The 12,538-nt window shown below is 40.8% G+C and overlaps 1 protein-coding gene across 13 annotated transcripts in view; it reads left to right on the forward strand.

Moving 5' to 3' along the window:
- LOC124711044 (C-Jun-amino-terminal kinase-interacting protein 4) overlaps positions 1 to 12,538 on the forward strand; it is a 265,595-nt gene that overhangs the window by 92,750 nt on the left and 160,307 nt on the right. For 9 of the 13 annotated variants that reach the window (XM_047241003.1, XM_047241012.1, XM_047240972.1 and 6 more), the window contains one exon: positions 10,636 to 10,891. In XM_047241003.1, coding sequence (XP_047096959.1) covers positions 10,636 to 10,891 — 256 coding nt within the window. The remainder of the gene's footprint in view (positions 1 to 10,635; positions 10,892 to 12,538) is intronic. The other 4 variants (XM_047240976.1, XM_047240973.1, XM_047241027.1 and 1 more) reach the window with 1 other exon arrangement.

The following is a 12,538-nucleotide window of genomic DNA, read 5'->3' on the forward strand; positions in this document are numbered from 1 at the left end:
TTAGATTCCTTAATTGGGCAGGTAGGTTAGAAAATTTAGAAAGGGAAATGGATAGTTTGATGTTAGATTTCTTGGAAATTATTGGAGTTCAGAGGCAGCAGAAACAGACCTTCTGATCATGTGAATACAGGGTTATAAACACAAAATCAAATAGAGGTAATGCAGTAGGTTTAATAATGGATAAGAAAATAGGAGTATGAGTAAGCTACTATAAACAACAAAGTGAACACATTATCATGGCCAGGACAGACGTGAAGCCCACACCTACCAACAGTAAAAGTTTATATGACAACTAGCTCTGTAGATGATGAAGATATTGAAGAAATGTATGATGAGATTAAAAAAAATTCAGATAGTTAAGGGAGACAAAAATTTAATTGTGATGTAGGACTGGAATTTGATAGTAGGAAAATGAAGAGAAAGAAAAATAATATCTGAATATGGACTGGTGGAAAGGAATGGAAGAGGAAGCTTCCTGCTAGAATTCTGCACATAGCATAATTTAATCATTGCTAACACTTGGTTTAAAAGTCATGGAGGAAGGTTGTATACGTGGAGACACAGGCAGGTTTCAGATTGATAATATAAAGGATAATGGTAAGACACATATTTCAGAAGCTGATTTTAAATTGTTAGATATTTCAAGGGACAGATGTGGACTATGACCAGAATTTATTGGTTATAAACTGTACATTAAAATTGAAGGAATTGCAAAAAATGTAGGAAATTAAGAAGATAAGACCCAGATAGGTTGAATGAACCAGTGCTCTTCGAGAGTTTCAGGCAGATCTTTTGGCAGAAAGAAACACAGTTGAAAACAAATGGGTAGCTTTGAAAGATGAAATAGTAAAGAAAGCAGAGGATCAAATAGATAAAAAGACAAGGCCTAGTAGAAATCCTTGGATAACAGAGGAGATATTGAATGTAATTGATGAAAGGAGAAATTATAAAAATGCAGCAATTGAAGCAGGTGAAAGGGAGTACAAACGTCTGAAAAATAAGATTGAATGGAAGTTCAGAGTAGCTAGATGGGAATGCCTAGAGGACAGATGGAAGGTTTTAGAACTAGATTTCACTAGGAGAAAGGTAGATATCGCGTAGAGGAAAATTAAAGAGGCCTATGGAGAAAAGAGAAGCAACTGTATGAATATCAAGAGCTCAGATGGAAGACCAGTCATAAGCAAAGAATGGAAATCTGAAAGGTGGAAGGTTTATAGTGGGTCTATACAAGGGAGTTGAACTTCAAGGCAATATTACATAAGTGGGAGAGGATGAGATGGGAGATAAGATACCGAGAGAAGAATTTGACATACCACTGAATGACATAAGCGGAAATGAAGCCTGGGATTATATGACATTCCATCAGACCTACTGATAACCTTGGGAGAGGCAGAAATGACAAAACTCTTCCAACTGATGTGCAAGATGTATGAAACAGGTGGAATACCCTCAGGTTTTAAGAAGAATGTTGTTATTGTTGTGGTCTTCAGTCCAGAGACTGGTTGGATGCAGCTCTCCATGCTACTCTATCCTGTGCAAGCCTCTTCATCTCCCAGTGCCTACTGCAACATACGTCCTTCTGAATCTGTTTAGTGTATTCATCTCTTGGTCTCCCTCTACGATTTTTACTCTCCAAGCTGCCCACCAATACTAAATTGGTGATCCCTTGATGCCTCAGAATATGACCTACCAACTGATCCCTTCTCCTAGTCAAGTTGCGCCACAAATTTCTCTTCTCCCCAATTCTGTTCAATACCTACTCATTAGTTATGTGATCTACCCATCAAATCTTCAGCATTTTTCTGTAGCACCACATTTCAAAAGCTTCTATTCTCTTCTTGTCTAAACTATTTATCGTCTACATTTCACTTCCATACGTGGCTACACTCCATACAAATTCTTTCAGAAATGGCTTCCTGGCACTTAAATCTATACTCGATGTTAACAAATTTCTCTTCTTCAGAAACGCTTTCCTTGCCATTGTGAGTCTACATTTTATATCCTCTCTACTTCGACCATCATCAGTTATTTTGCTCCCCAAATAGCAAAACTCATTTACCACTTTAAGCATCTCATTTCGTAATCTGATTCCCGCAGCATCTCCGGATTTAATTAAACTACATTCCATTATCCTCGTTTTGCTTTTGTTGATGTTCATCTTATATCCTCCTTTGAAGACACTGTCCATTCTGTTCAGATGCTCTTCCAGGTGCTTTGCTGTCTCTGACAGAATTACAATGTTGTTGGCAAACCTCAAGGTTTTTATTTCTTCTCCATGGATTCTAATTCCTACTCTGAATTTTTCTTTTGTTTCCTTTACTGCTTGCTCAATATACAGATTGAATAACATCTGGGATGGGCTACAACCCTGCCTCACTCCCTTCCCAACCACTGCTTCCCTTTCATGTCCCTCGACTCTTATAATTGCAGTCTGGTTTCTGTACAAATTGTAAATAGCCTTTTGCTCCCTGTATTTTACCCCTGCCACCTTCAGAACTTGAAAGAGAGTATTCCAGTCAACATTGTCAAAAGCTTTCTCTAAGTCTACAAATGCTAGAAACATAGGTTTGCCTTTCCTTTACTAGGTCGGCTTTTACCAGTTTTTCCATTCGCCTGTAAAGAATTCGTGTTAGTATTTTGCAGCCGTGGCTTATTAAACTGATAGTTTGGTAATTTTCACATCTTTCAACACATGCTTTCTTTGGGATTGGAATTATTAGATTGTTCTTGAAGTCCGAGGGTATTTTGCATGTTTCATACATCTTGCTCACTAGATGGTAGACTTTTGTTAGGCCTGGCTCTCCCGAGGCTGTCAGTAGTTCTAATGGAATGTTGTCTACTCCCGGGGCCTTGTTTCGACTTACGTATTTCAGTGCTCTGTCAAACTCTTCACGCAGTATTATATCTCCCATTTCATCTTCATCTACATCCTCTTCCATTTCGATAATATTGTTCCCAAGAACATCGCCCTTGTATAGACCCTCAATATACTCCTTCAACCTTTCTGCTTTCCCTTCTTTGCTTAGAACTGGGTTTCCAACTGAGCTCTTGATATTCATGCAAGTGTTTCTCTTTTCTCGAAAGGTCTCTTTAATTTTCCTGTAGGCAGTATCCATCTTAATCCTAGTGATATGCACCTCTACATCCTTGCATTTGTCCTCTAGCCATCCCTGATTAGCCATTTTGCACTTACTGTTGATCTCATTTTGAGACGTTTGTATTCCTTTTTGCCTACTTCATTTGCTGCATTTTTATATTTTCTCCTTTCATCAATTAAATTCAATATATCTTCTGTTACCCAAGGATTTCTATTAGCCCTTTTCTTTTTACCTACTTGATCCTCTGCTACCTTCACTATTTCATCTCTCATAGCTAGACATTCATCTTCTACTGCATTTCTTTCCTCCATTCCTGTCAATTGTTCCCTTGTGCTCTGCCTGAAACTCTGTACAACCTCTGGTTCTTTCAGTTTATCCAGATCCCATCTCCTCTAATTCCCACCTTTTTGCAGTTTCTTCAGTTTTAATCTACAGTTCATAACCGATAGATTGTGGTCAGAGTCCACATCTGCCCCTGGAAATGTCTTACAATTTAAAACCTGGTTCCTAAATCTCTGTCTTACCATTATATAATCTATCTGAAACCTGTTAGTATCTCCAGGGTTCTTTGATGTATACAACCTTCTTTCATGATTCTTGAACCAACTGTTAGCTATCATTAAGTTATGCTCTGTGCAATATTCTACCAGGCGGCTTGCTCTTTCATTTCTTCCCCCCAATCCATATTCACCTACTACATTTCCTTCTCTTCCTTTTCCTACTGTCGAATTCCAGTCACCCATGACTATTAAATTTTTGTCTCCCTTCACTACCTGAATAATTTCTTTTAGCTCATCATACATTTCATCAATTTCTTCATCATCTGCAGTGCTAGTTGGCATATAAACTTGTACTACTCTAGTAGGCGTGGTCTTCGTGTCTATCTTGGCCACAATAATGCGTTCACTATGCTGTTTGTAGTAGCTTACCCTCACTCCTATTTTTTTATTCATTATTAAACCTACTCCTGCATTACCCCTATTTGATTTGTATTTATAACCCTGTATTCACCTGGCCAAAAGTCTTGTTCCTCCTGGCACCGAACTTCACTCATTCCCACTATATCTAGCTTTAACCTATCCATTTCCCTTTTTAAATTTTCTAACCTACCTGCCCGATTAAGGGATCTGACATTCCACGCTCCGATCCGCAGAACGCCAGTTTTCTTTCTCCTGATAACGACGTCCTCCTGAGTAGTCCCCGCCCGGAGATCCGAATGGGGGACTATTTTACCTCTGGAATATTTTACCCAAGAGGACGCCATCATCATTTAATCATACAGTAAAGGCTGCATGCCCTCGGGAAAAATTACGGCTGTAGTTTCCCCTTGCTTTCATCCGTTCGCAGTACCAGCACAGCAAGTCCGTTTTGGTTAGTGTTACAAGGCCAGATCAGTCAATCATCCAGACTGTTGTCCCTGCAACTACTGAAAAGGCTGCTGTCCCTCTTCAGGAACAACACGTTTGTCTGACCTCTCAACAGATACCCCTCAGTTATGGTTGCAGCTATGGTATGGCTATGTGTATCACTGAGGCACGCAAGCCTCCCCACCAATGGCAAGGTCCATGGTTCATGGGGGGAGGAAGAAGAATGTAAAAATTCCAATTCCTAAGAGAGCAGGTTCTGGCAGGTGTAAGAATTACTAAACTCTCAGTTTAATAAGTCATGGTTGCAAAATATTAACATGAATTCTATACAGAACAATGAAAGAACTGGTAGAAACTGACTCAGGTAAGATCAGTTTCAGTTTTGGAAAAATGTGGGAACATTTGAGGCAATCTGACCCTACGACTTATTTTAGAAGATAAGTTAAGGAGATACAAACCTACATTTACAGCATTCGTAGACTTAGAGAACACATTTGACAATGTTGACTGGAATACTCCTTTGAAATTCTGAAGGTAGCAGGCATAATAAAATATAGGGGGTGAAGAGATGTTGAAAGGGAAGCAGCAGTTGAGAAGGGATTGATATGGGGTTGTAGCCTATCCCCAATGTTACTCAATCTGTACATTGAGCAAGAAGTGAAGGAAACAAAAGAAAAACTGGAGTAGAAGTTCAGGGAGAAGAAATAAAAAGTTTGAGGTTTGTTGATGACATCATAATTCTTCCTGAGACAGCAAAGTACTTGCAAGAGCAGTTGAATGGAATGGACAGTGACTTGAAAGGATGAAGATAAAATGAATGTCAACAAAAAGCAAAACAATGACAATGGAAGGTAGGTGAATTAAATCAAGTTATACAGCAGGAATGAGAGTAAGTAGATGAGTTTTGCTATTTGGGCAGCAAAATAACCAATGATGATCATAGTGAAGAGAGATAAATGTAGACTCTCAGTGGCGAGAAAAGTGTGTCTGAAGAACAGAAATTTGTTGACATCGAGTATAGATGTAAGTGTTAGTAAGTCCTTTCTGAGCAATTTTGTCTGGAGTGTAGCCACGTATGGAAGTGAAACATGGGTGATAAACTGTTTGGACAAGAAGAGTAAGGAAACTTTTAAAATGTGGTGCTGCAGGAGAATGCTGAAGATTAGTTGGGTAGATCACGTAACTAGTGAGAGGTACCAAATAGAACTGGGAGACAAGAAATTTGTGGCACAACTTCACTAAAAGAAGGGATCAGTTGAAAGGACACATTCTGAGATCTCAAAGGATCACAAATGTAGTATTGGAAGGAAGTGTGGGGGATAAAAATCACAGAGAGATGTGTGTTGCAGTACTTACTCGAAGATGAGAAAGTTGGCGCAGGATAGAGTAGCATGGAGAGCTGCATCAAACCAGTCATTAGACTGAAGACCACAGCAATGACTGACCTCTAACCAACATCATTTCTGTGTTGTTGTTAATACTTTTCCAGTAGCATTGCTCTCTGCCAATGCATTTGGTATGAACTATGTCCCAATGGCGTTGATGTAGCATCAGTAGCACCTGAAGATTGAAGCGTCCCAGGGGTAACCACACATGTCTTGCCTGAGTCTGAATGTAAAATAATGACACTTTTCTTCACTGTAAGTGTTTGCCTCATGTTCCAGTAAGTTTTAATCTCTGGCTGATTAAGTAACTTCTTATCATTAGTCCCTTCTGTTTGAGTGTACTGTTTGATCTTACTCAAAATAGGGTCTTTAGGAACAAGTTTGGCAATTAAATGTGAGTTTAAAGGGAAATTTTTCACAGTGTCTGAACTGATATCTTTCGAAAAACAGGCAGCAGCTGAGTGTGACTCTATCTCGCAATATCGATAGATGTGAAAGCAATGAGCTGTTCATGTTGGAACAGTCCAAAGACAGCCACTGAACATTTGTGGTCTGCAAGGTGGCTAGATTTATGTTTGTAAATGTAATCATGAAATTTCTTGACTGCTGATATAGTCATGAGAGCCGCCTCCTCAATCTGACTGTAATATCTTTGTGCCACTGTCAAAGTCTTTGAAGTGAACACAATTCGTCGTTCACAACCATAATGTCGATATGACAGAATGGCTCCTGTGCCATAGTCTGAAGCATCAGCAGCAGTTGTGAACATTTTGCTCGGATCATAAGTTGTAGGACATTTGGCATCAAGCAAACTTGTTTTAATTTATTAAATGTACCATGTCTGTTTGGGGCATTTACATAACAACTTTTGCAGTGGTTCACTGATAGATCATGAGGGAGAAACATCCAATAATCCAATACCAAGTTATTTATACTACTATGGAATGTAATTGCTTGACATCCTTTTGGGCTTGAAGGTTTTTAATAACATCAACATGTTGCAATGTTTGCTTGATGTTGTTTGCAGACATTATGTGGCACTTGTATTGAAGTTCACATTGAAGTGAGATTCACTTGACTTTGTTGCGTTTCAAATTTATTGTGGCATCGTGAAAACGCATTCTGTAAGAGCTCCTGTGGAGTTGTGCCCAAGACAGTTACATTATCAAGGTACTTCACAGCATTTGGAGCCATCCAGATTAATTGTTCTAAATATCACTGGAACAAACACGGTGTGCTGGCTATTCCAAAGGGTAACCTTTTGCAACGTAGAGATCAAATGGGGCATTTATCAGCATAAGGCTGTGTTATATCTTTGTCCAAAGGGATTTGCAGATATGCTTCTTTAAGGTCCAGCTTGGGAAAGTTCACACCACCTTTTAATTTTGACATCCGTTCTTCTGGCTTGGAAGTAGGATATGAATCAATAATGCTCTGGAAAAAATATCATCATATTTTTCCAACAGCTGATTTAACTTTCCATTTGGAATGTCTGTCTGAATTTGATTCACTTCCTCATGAATGGTTAAGCCCAAAGCATTGAAGAGACCTAATCCAGAGAGAGGGAGGAATAGCAGGGAAGGTATGGGGGATGGTAAAGTGCTGCTTGTTGGAGCATACAGGACAAGAATGGAAGAGGTTAGGGCAGTTAGGTGCAGTCAGAATGGTAGACAAAGGGCAGAGTGGGGTTTGGGAGAGGGGGGGGGGGGGGACAGTGAAAAAGGAGAGAAGTAGAAAGACTTTTGACTTTTGGTGCGTTGGTGGAATAGAGGGCTGTGTAGTGCTGGAATGGAAACAGAGAAGGGGTGGGTGGGTCGTGTGACGAGGGCCTCTCGTCGGGTAGACCGTACGCCTGGTGCAAGTCGTTCGATTTGACACCACTTCGGCAACTTGCGTGTCGATGGGGATGAAATGATGATGATTGGGACAACACAACACCCAGTCCCTGAGCGGAGAAAATCTCCGACCCAGCCGGGAATCGAACCCGGGCCCTTTGGATTAGCATTCCGTCACGCTGACCACTCAGCTACCGGGGGCGGACGGTGGGTGGGTGAAGGACAATGGCTAACAAAGTTAGCCAGGAGGGTTATGGAAATGTAGGATCAACTGTAGGGAGAGTTCCCACCTGTGCAGTTCAGAAAGGCTCGTGTTGGAGGGAAGGATCCAGATGGCACAGACAGTGAAGCAGTCATAGAAATGGAAAAACATCATCTTGAGCAGCGTGCTCAGCAACTGGATGGTTCAGCTGTTTCTCAGCCACTGTCTGTCAGTGGTCATTCATGTGGACAGACAGCTTGTTGATTGTCATGCCCATGTAGAATGCAGCACAGTTGTTGCTGCTTAGCTTGTAGGTCACATTAGTGGTTTCACAGATAGCCCTGTCTTTGAAGGGATAGGTGATGCTTGTGTCCTGACTCGTGTAGGAGGAGAAGATGGACACCAAATCCCTCAACATGCAAGCTAACCTTACTTTTGCAGATAGAACTGCAATCCACCACCTAGAAACTGATCCCAAACTTATAATCCTACCTGCTGCCAAAGGCTCCTCCACTGTTGGTTTGCCGGCTGTCAGATTCATCCACCCACAGCTGTTGTCACACTGACCACATTCCAGAAATCCAGCAGGATCTCCAGTCTTGCTTCAAAGTCTTAGGCCCAACCCAGAACCTCTCCGCAGAGTCCACCTCTCTGCTCAGCCCTACCACTTGCTGCACACCTACCCTCTACATGCTTTCTAAAGTCCATAAACCCAACCACTCAGGACACCCCATTGCGGCCAGTTACCGGGCCCCCACAGAGAGAATTTCTGCTCTCATAGACCAAAACCTTCAACCTATTACCTGTAACCTACCCTCCTATATAAAAGATACCAACCATTTCCTCCACCAGCTCTCCACAGTTCTTTAACCACATGGTACTCTGCTCATCACTATTGATGCTACCTCCCTTTACAAAAACATCCCTAATGCCCATGGCCTTGGTGCTGTTGAGTGCTATTTTCCGAACACCCAGTGGATTCCAAACTTATGACCTTCTTCCTAGTCTCCATGACCAAATACATCCTCACCCACAATTACTTCTCCTGTGAAGGCATCAGCTGCAAACAAATCTGGGGTATGGCTATGGGCATCCGCATGGCACCATCCTATGCCAACCTATTCGTGGGCCAGGTAGAGGAATCTTTTCTAAGTATCCAGAATCACAAACTCGTCACTTGTATCAGATTCATTGATGACACCATCGTGATTTGGATTGAAGGTGAGAGCACGCTATCCACATTGCTCCAGAACATAAACACTTTTCTCCCAGTCACTTCACATGGTCCTCCTTAACCCAACAATCCACCTTCTTCAATGTTGACCTCCACGTCAAAGATAGCTACATCAGTACCTTCATCCACATCAGACCAACCAACCACCCGCAATACCTCCACTTCGACAGCTGCCACTCATTCCATACCAAGAAGTCCCTTCCACACAGTCTAGCGTCCTGTGGCTGTCACATCTGTAGTGATGAGCAGTCTCTATCGAAATATACCACGTGTCTTATTGAGGCCTTCACAGACTGTAAGTACCTTCCCATCCTTGTACAAAAACAGATGTCCCATGCATCTCTCTACAGTCATCCACCACCTCCAAAAATCCCATTGTCTGGCCACAGAGGAACATTACCCTCATGACTCAGTATCACCTAAGACTGAAGCAACTGACTCCGTCAGAGTTTCGACTACCTCTTGTTGTGCCCTGAAATGAGGAATGTCCTACCCACTATCCGTCCCACTCCTCCAACAGTGATATTCTGCCACCCACTGAATTTCTACAATATCATTGTCCATTCAACACAGCCCCTGCTTCCAACCCCTTGCCTCATGGCTCATATCGCTGTAATAGACCTAGATGCAAGATCTGTCCCATATATCCTCCCATTGCCACCACCTACTCCAGTGAGGTCACAAGCATCACCTATCCCATCAAAGGCAGAGCTGCCTGTGAAACCAGTAATGCGATCTACAAGCTAGGCAGCAACTACTGTGCTGCATTCTATGTGGGCATGACAACCAACAAGCTTCCTGTCCCCATGAATGGCCACCGACAAACTTTGACCAACAGCTGAGCCATCCACTTATTGAGCACGTTGCCCAGCATGATGTTTTTCATTTCAGTGACTGCTTCACTGCCTGTGCCATCTGGATCCTTCCCACCAACACCAACTTTTCTGAATTGCGTAGGTGGAAACTCTCGCTACAATATATCCTACATTCCTATAACAGTCCTGACCTCAGCCTTCGTTAGCCATTGTCCGTTACCGACCTGCCCCCTTCCCTGTTGCCATTTCAGTGCTACACAGGCCTCATTTCCACCAATGCACCCACAGTCCTTTTACTTCTCTCATTTTCCACTGTTAGATCTCTCAAATTCAGTGTCAGATCTTACTCAGATAATCAAAAATTTCCTGTACTCTACATGAAAAGAGGGTAAGAAATTATTGTATTCAAAATGGTGTAAAAAGATCCCTGACATCTCATAGTGCTGCTGCCATCTTTACATCGTGAAGCGGCAGTAGCCGCAGGTGAAAACAGCACCAGTCCACAGAGTTGTGACAACACTGAGGCATTGCCATATGGATGTTTACAAAATTGAGTTAAGTTATTGTCTGAGATACGCCTGTGAAGCTGCTGCCCCCATGCCCTACTATTGTCAGGGATCAACTTAGCCCATTTATAGTAAACATTACTTAATTAAAAAAGAGGACACAAGTTAAAAAGAATGATTGTTCCCAATTCAGATCATCAGAGAAGCTGGCACAACGACGTGCGACAGAGCGACGTGAGCAGTACAGACAAGTGCGAGCACATGTACGTAAAGATGATGGTCGTCTGCAGGCGTATGGATGGAGTTTGCCTGCGAAACCTGGTAGTGGAGGTCCACCACCACATACACCGCGGTTGTCTAGCACTAGTGGAGGCCATGTGCCTGTCCCTGTCCCTGTTTATTGTCGACCTCTTCATGAGAGAGAAACTGGGATGAAGGTAAATATGCAGGTACACATCTTGCCATTTTCACTTCTGCACCTTTATTTTAAGTTATGAACTGTACTTTACAGCATCTTAATTGCATTAGTATTTGTATGTATTTTGCTAGGTAATACTGATGGTTTGTGTTTATGAATCTGCCAAGTAGCTGGAGTTAGCTGGCACTTAGAATATGAGTATTATTTCTGTTGTTAGTTGAAGTATTATTGATGTTGAGCAAAATTATTCAGAGTACTTGGGCAGATTTGTTCAAAGAGGGTGACAGGAAAGTGTTGCAGAATCCTTTAATTACTGATCTTGGGTCATGATAGATTCATGCATGTTTTACTTTAGGTGGCAACACAAACTCTGGTAGCTCCTTGCAGGTCATAACACTGAGAAGTAGTCAGAGGACCACCATCTTAAAGACTTATGATGATGATGATGATGATGATGATGATTTTATCCTATTTGTGTTTGTCTGTGCTTGAAGAAAACTTGATTCTGTACTGGGAAATGATTAAGATTATTACCATAATTTTTAGGTGGAATCATAAATTCCAAAGATCTAATTTTGTACTGATGCCCTAGGTCAGAAAGCCCAATCTTCCATGCTACAAAGAATGATGTTACTACTGATTGAACACAAACATATGAATGTGTTCCAGATGGGGAGTAATGAAAATATAGTTGCATTTTCAGGTTATTCCATTTTGTGCAACTACAGGGAAACACCTGTTTTACTCTTTGGAACTTTAAAAATTGTGTAAATTACAAGAAAATGTAAATGGCAGCAAATTAATTTTTAAGCACATATTCTATAAAACATAAATAAGCAATTGTATTAATTTTATTGGCCACCAATTTGAGACCTGTGGTCTTACAACAGTTTTCAATTTTCTTACTTTGGTAGTTCCTAACTTTTTGCCAAAATTCCAGCATTAAAGTTTGTTTCAATTGCTTCTAGTGAATTTCTTTGTCTGGGCTTCTAGTTTATAAACAGTCAAAAATTTACTGGAAACCTGAAAGTAATTACAATGTGTTAATACATATCTATGACACCAAACTCTAGACAAGAAGTATCTCTAACTTCAAGTCATAAAATTTTATACATCTTACATTAAAAATTAAACAATGGAAAATCCAGGATGGAATGTACTAATATTATGATGAAGGCCTTAATAGCCAAGAGTTATAATTGGGCGAGCCTTTTTGTTGTGCCTATCTTCAACCCAGCATCACCACTATATGGTTAGTGGGAACTTTCATTCTCATAATATTGTTACATTAAAAATTATTATTATAAGGAAATGGGTAAAATATGATAGCTGGTAGTGATGACGTATTACACAAGATGGCAGACCAATGAGAGAATTAAGTTTGATACTGATAATCATGACATTACCTGTATGTAGATACGTGATTGCATGATGAAATATGCTTCCATATGACATGATACAGAGCAGACTTTACAGTTAAATTTTAACTGTGCTTTCAGGTCTCAACCTAATCATGCCTCAAAAATTGGGACATATTCCAAAAGAAATGCCAAAAGCATGTGACAATCACGATTTTATTTAAATATCGATGCCACTATTTTCACTTACAGCTATTTGAGCTGTGCTACTATGTCCCTCTTAACTACCACCCCAGATATAGCCGTATATTCTGCAAAAA

This window comes from Schistocerca piceifrons, chromosome 1, assembly GCF_021461385.2.
Source record: "Schistocerca piceifrons isolate TAMUIC-IGC-003096 chromosome 1, iqSchPice1.1, whole genome shotgun sequence".
NCBI lineage: Eukaryota > Metazoa > Arthropoda > Insecta > Orthoptera > Acrididae > Schistocerca > Schistocerca piceifrons.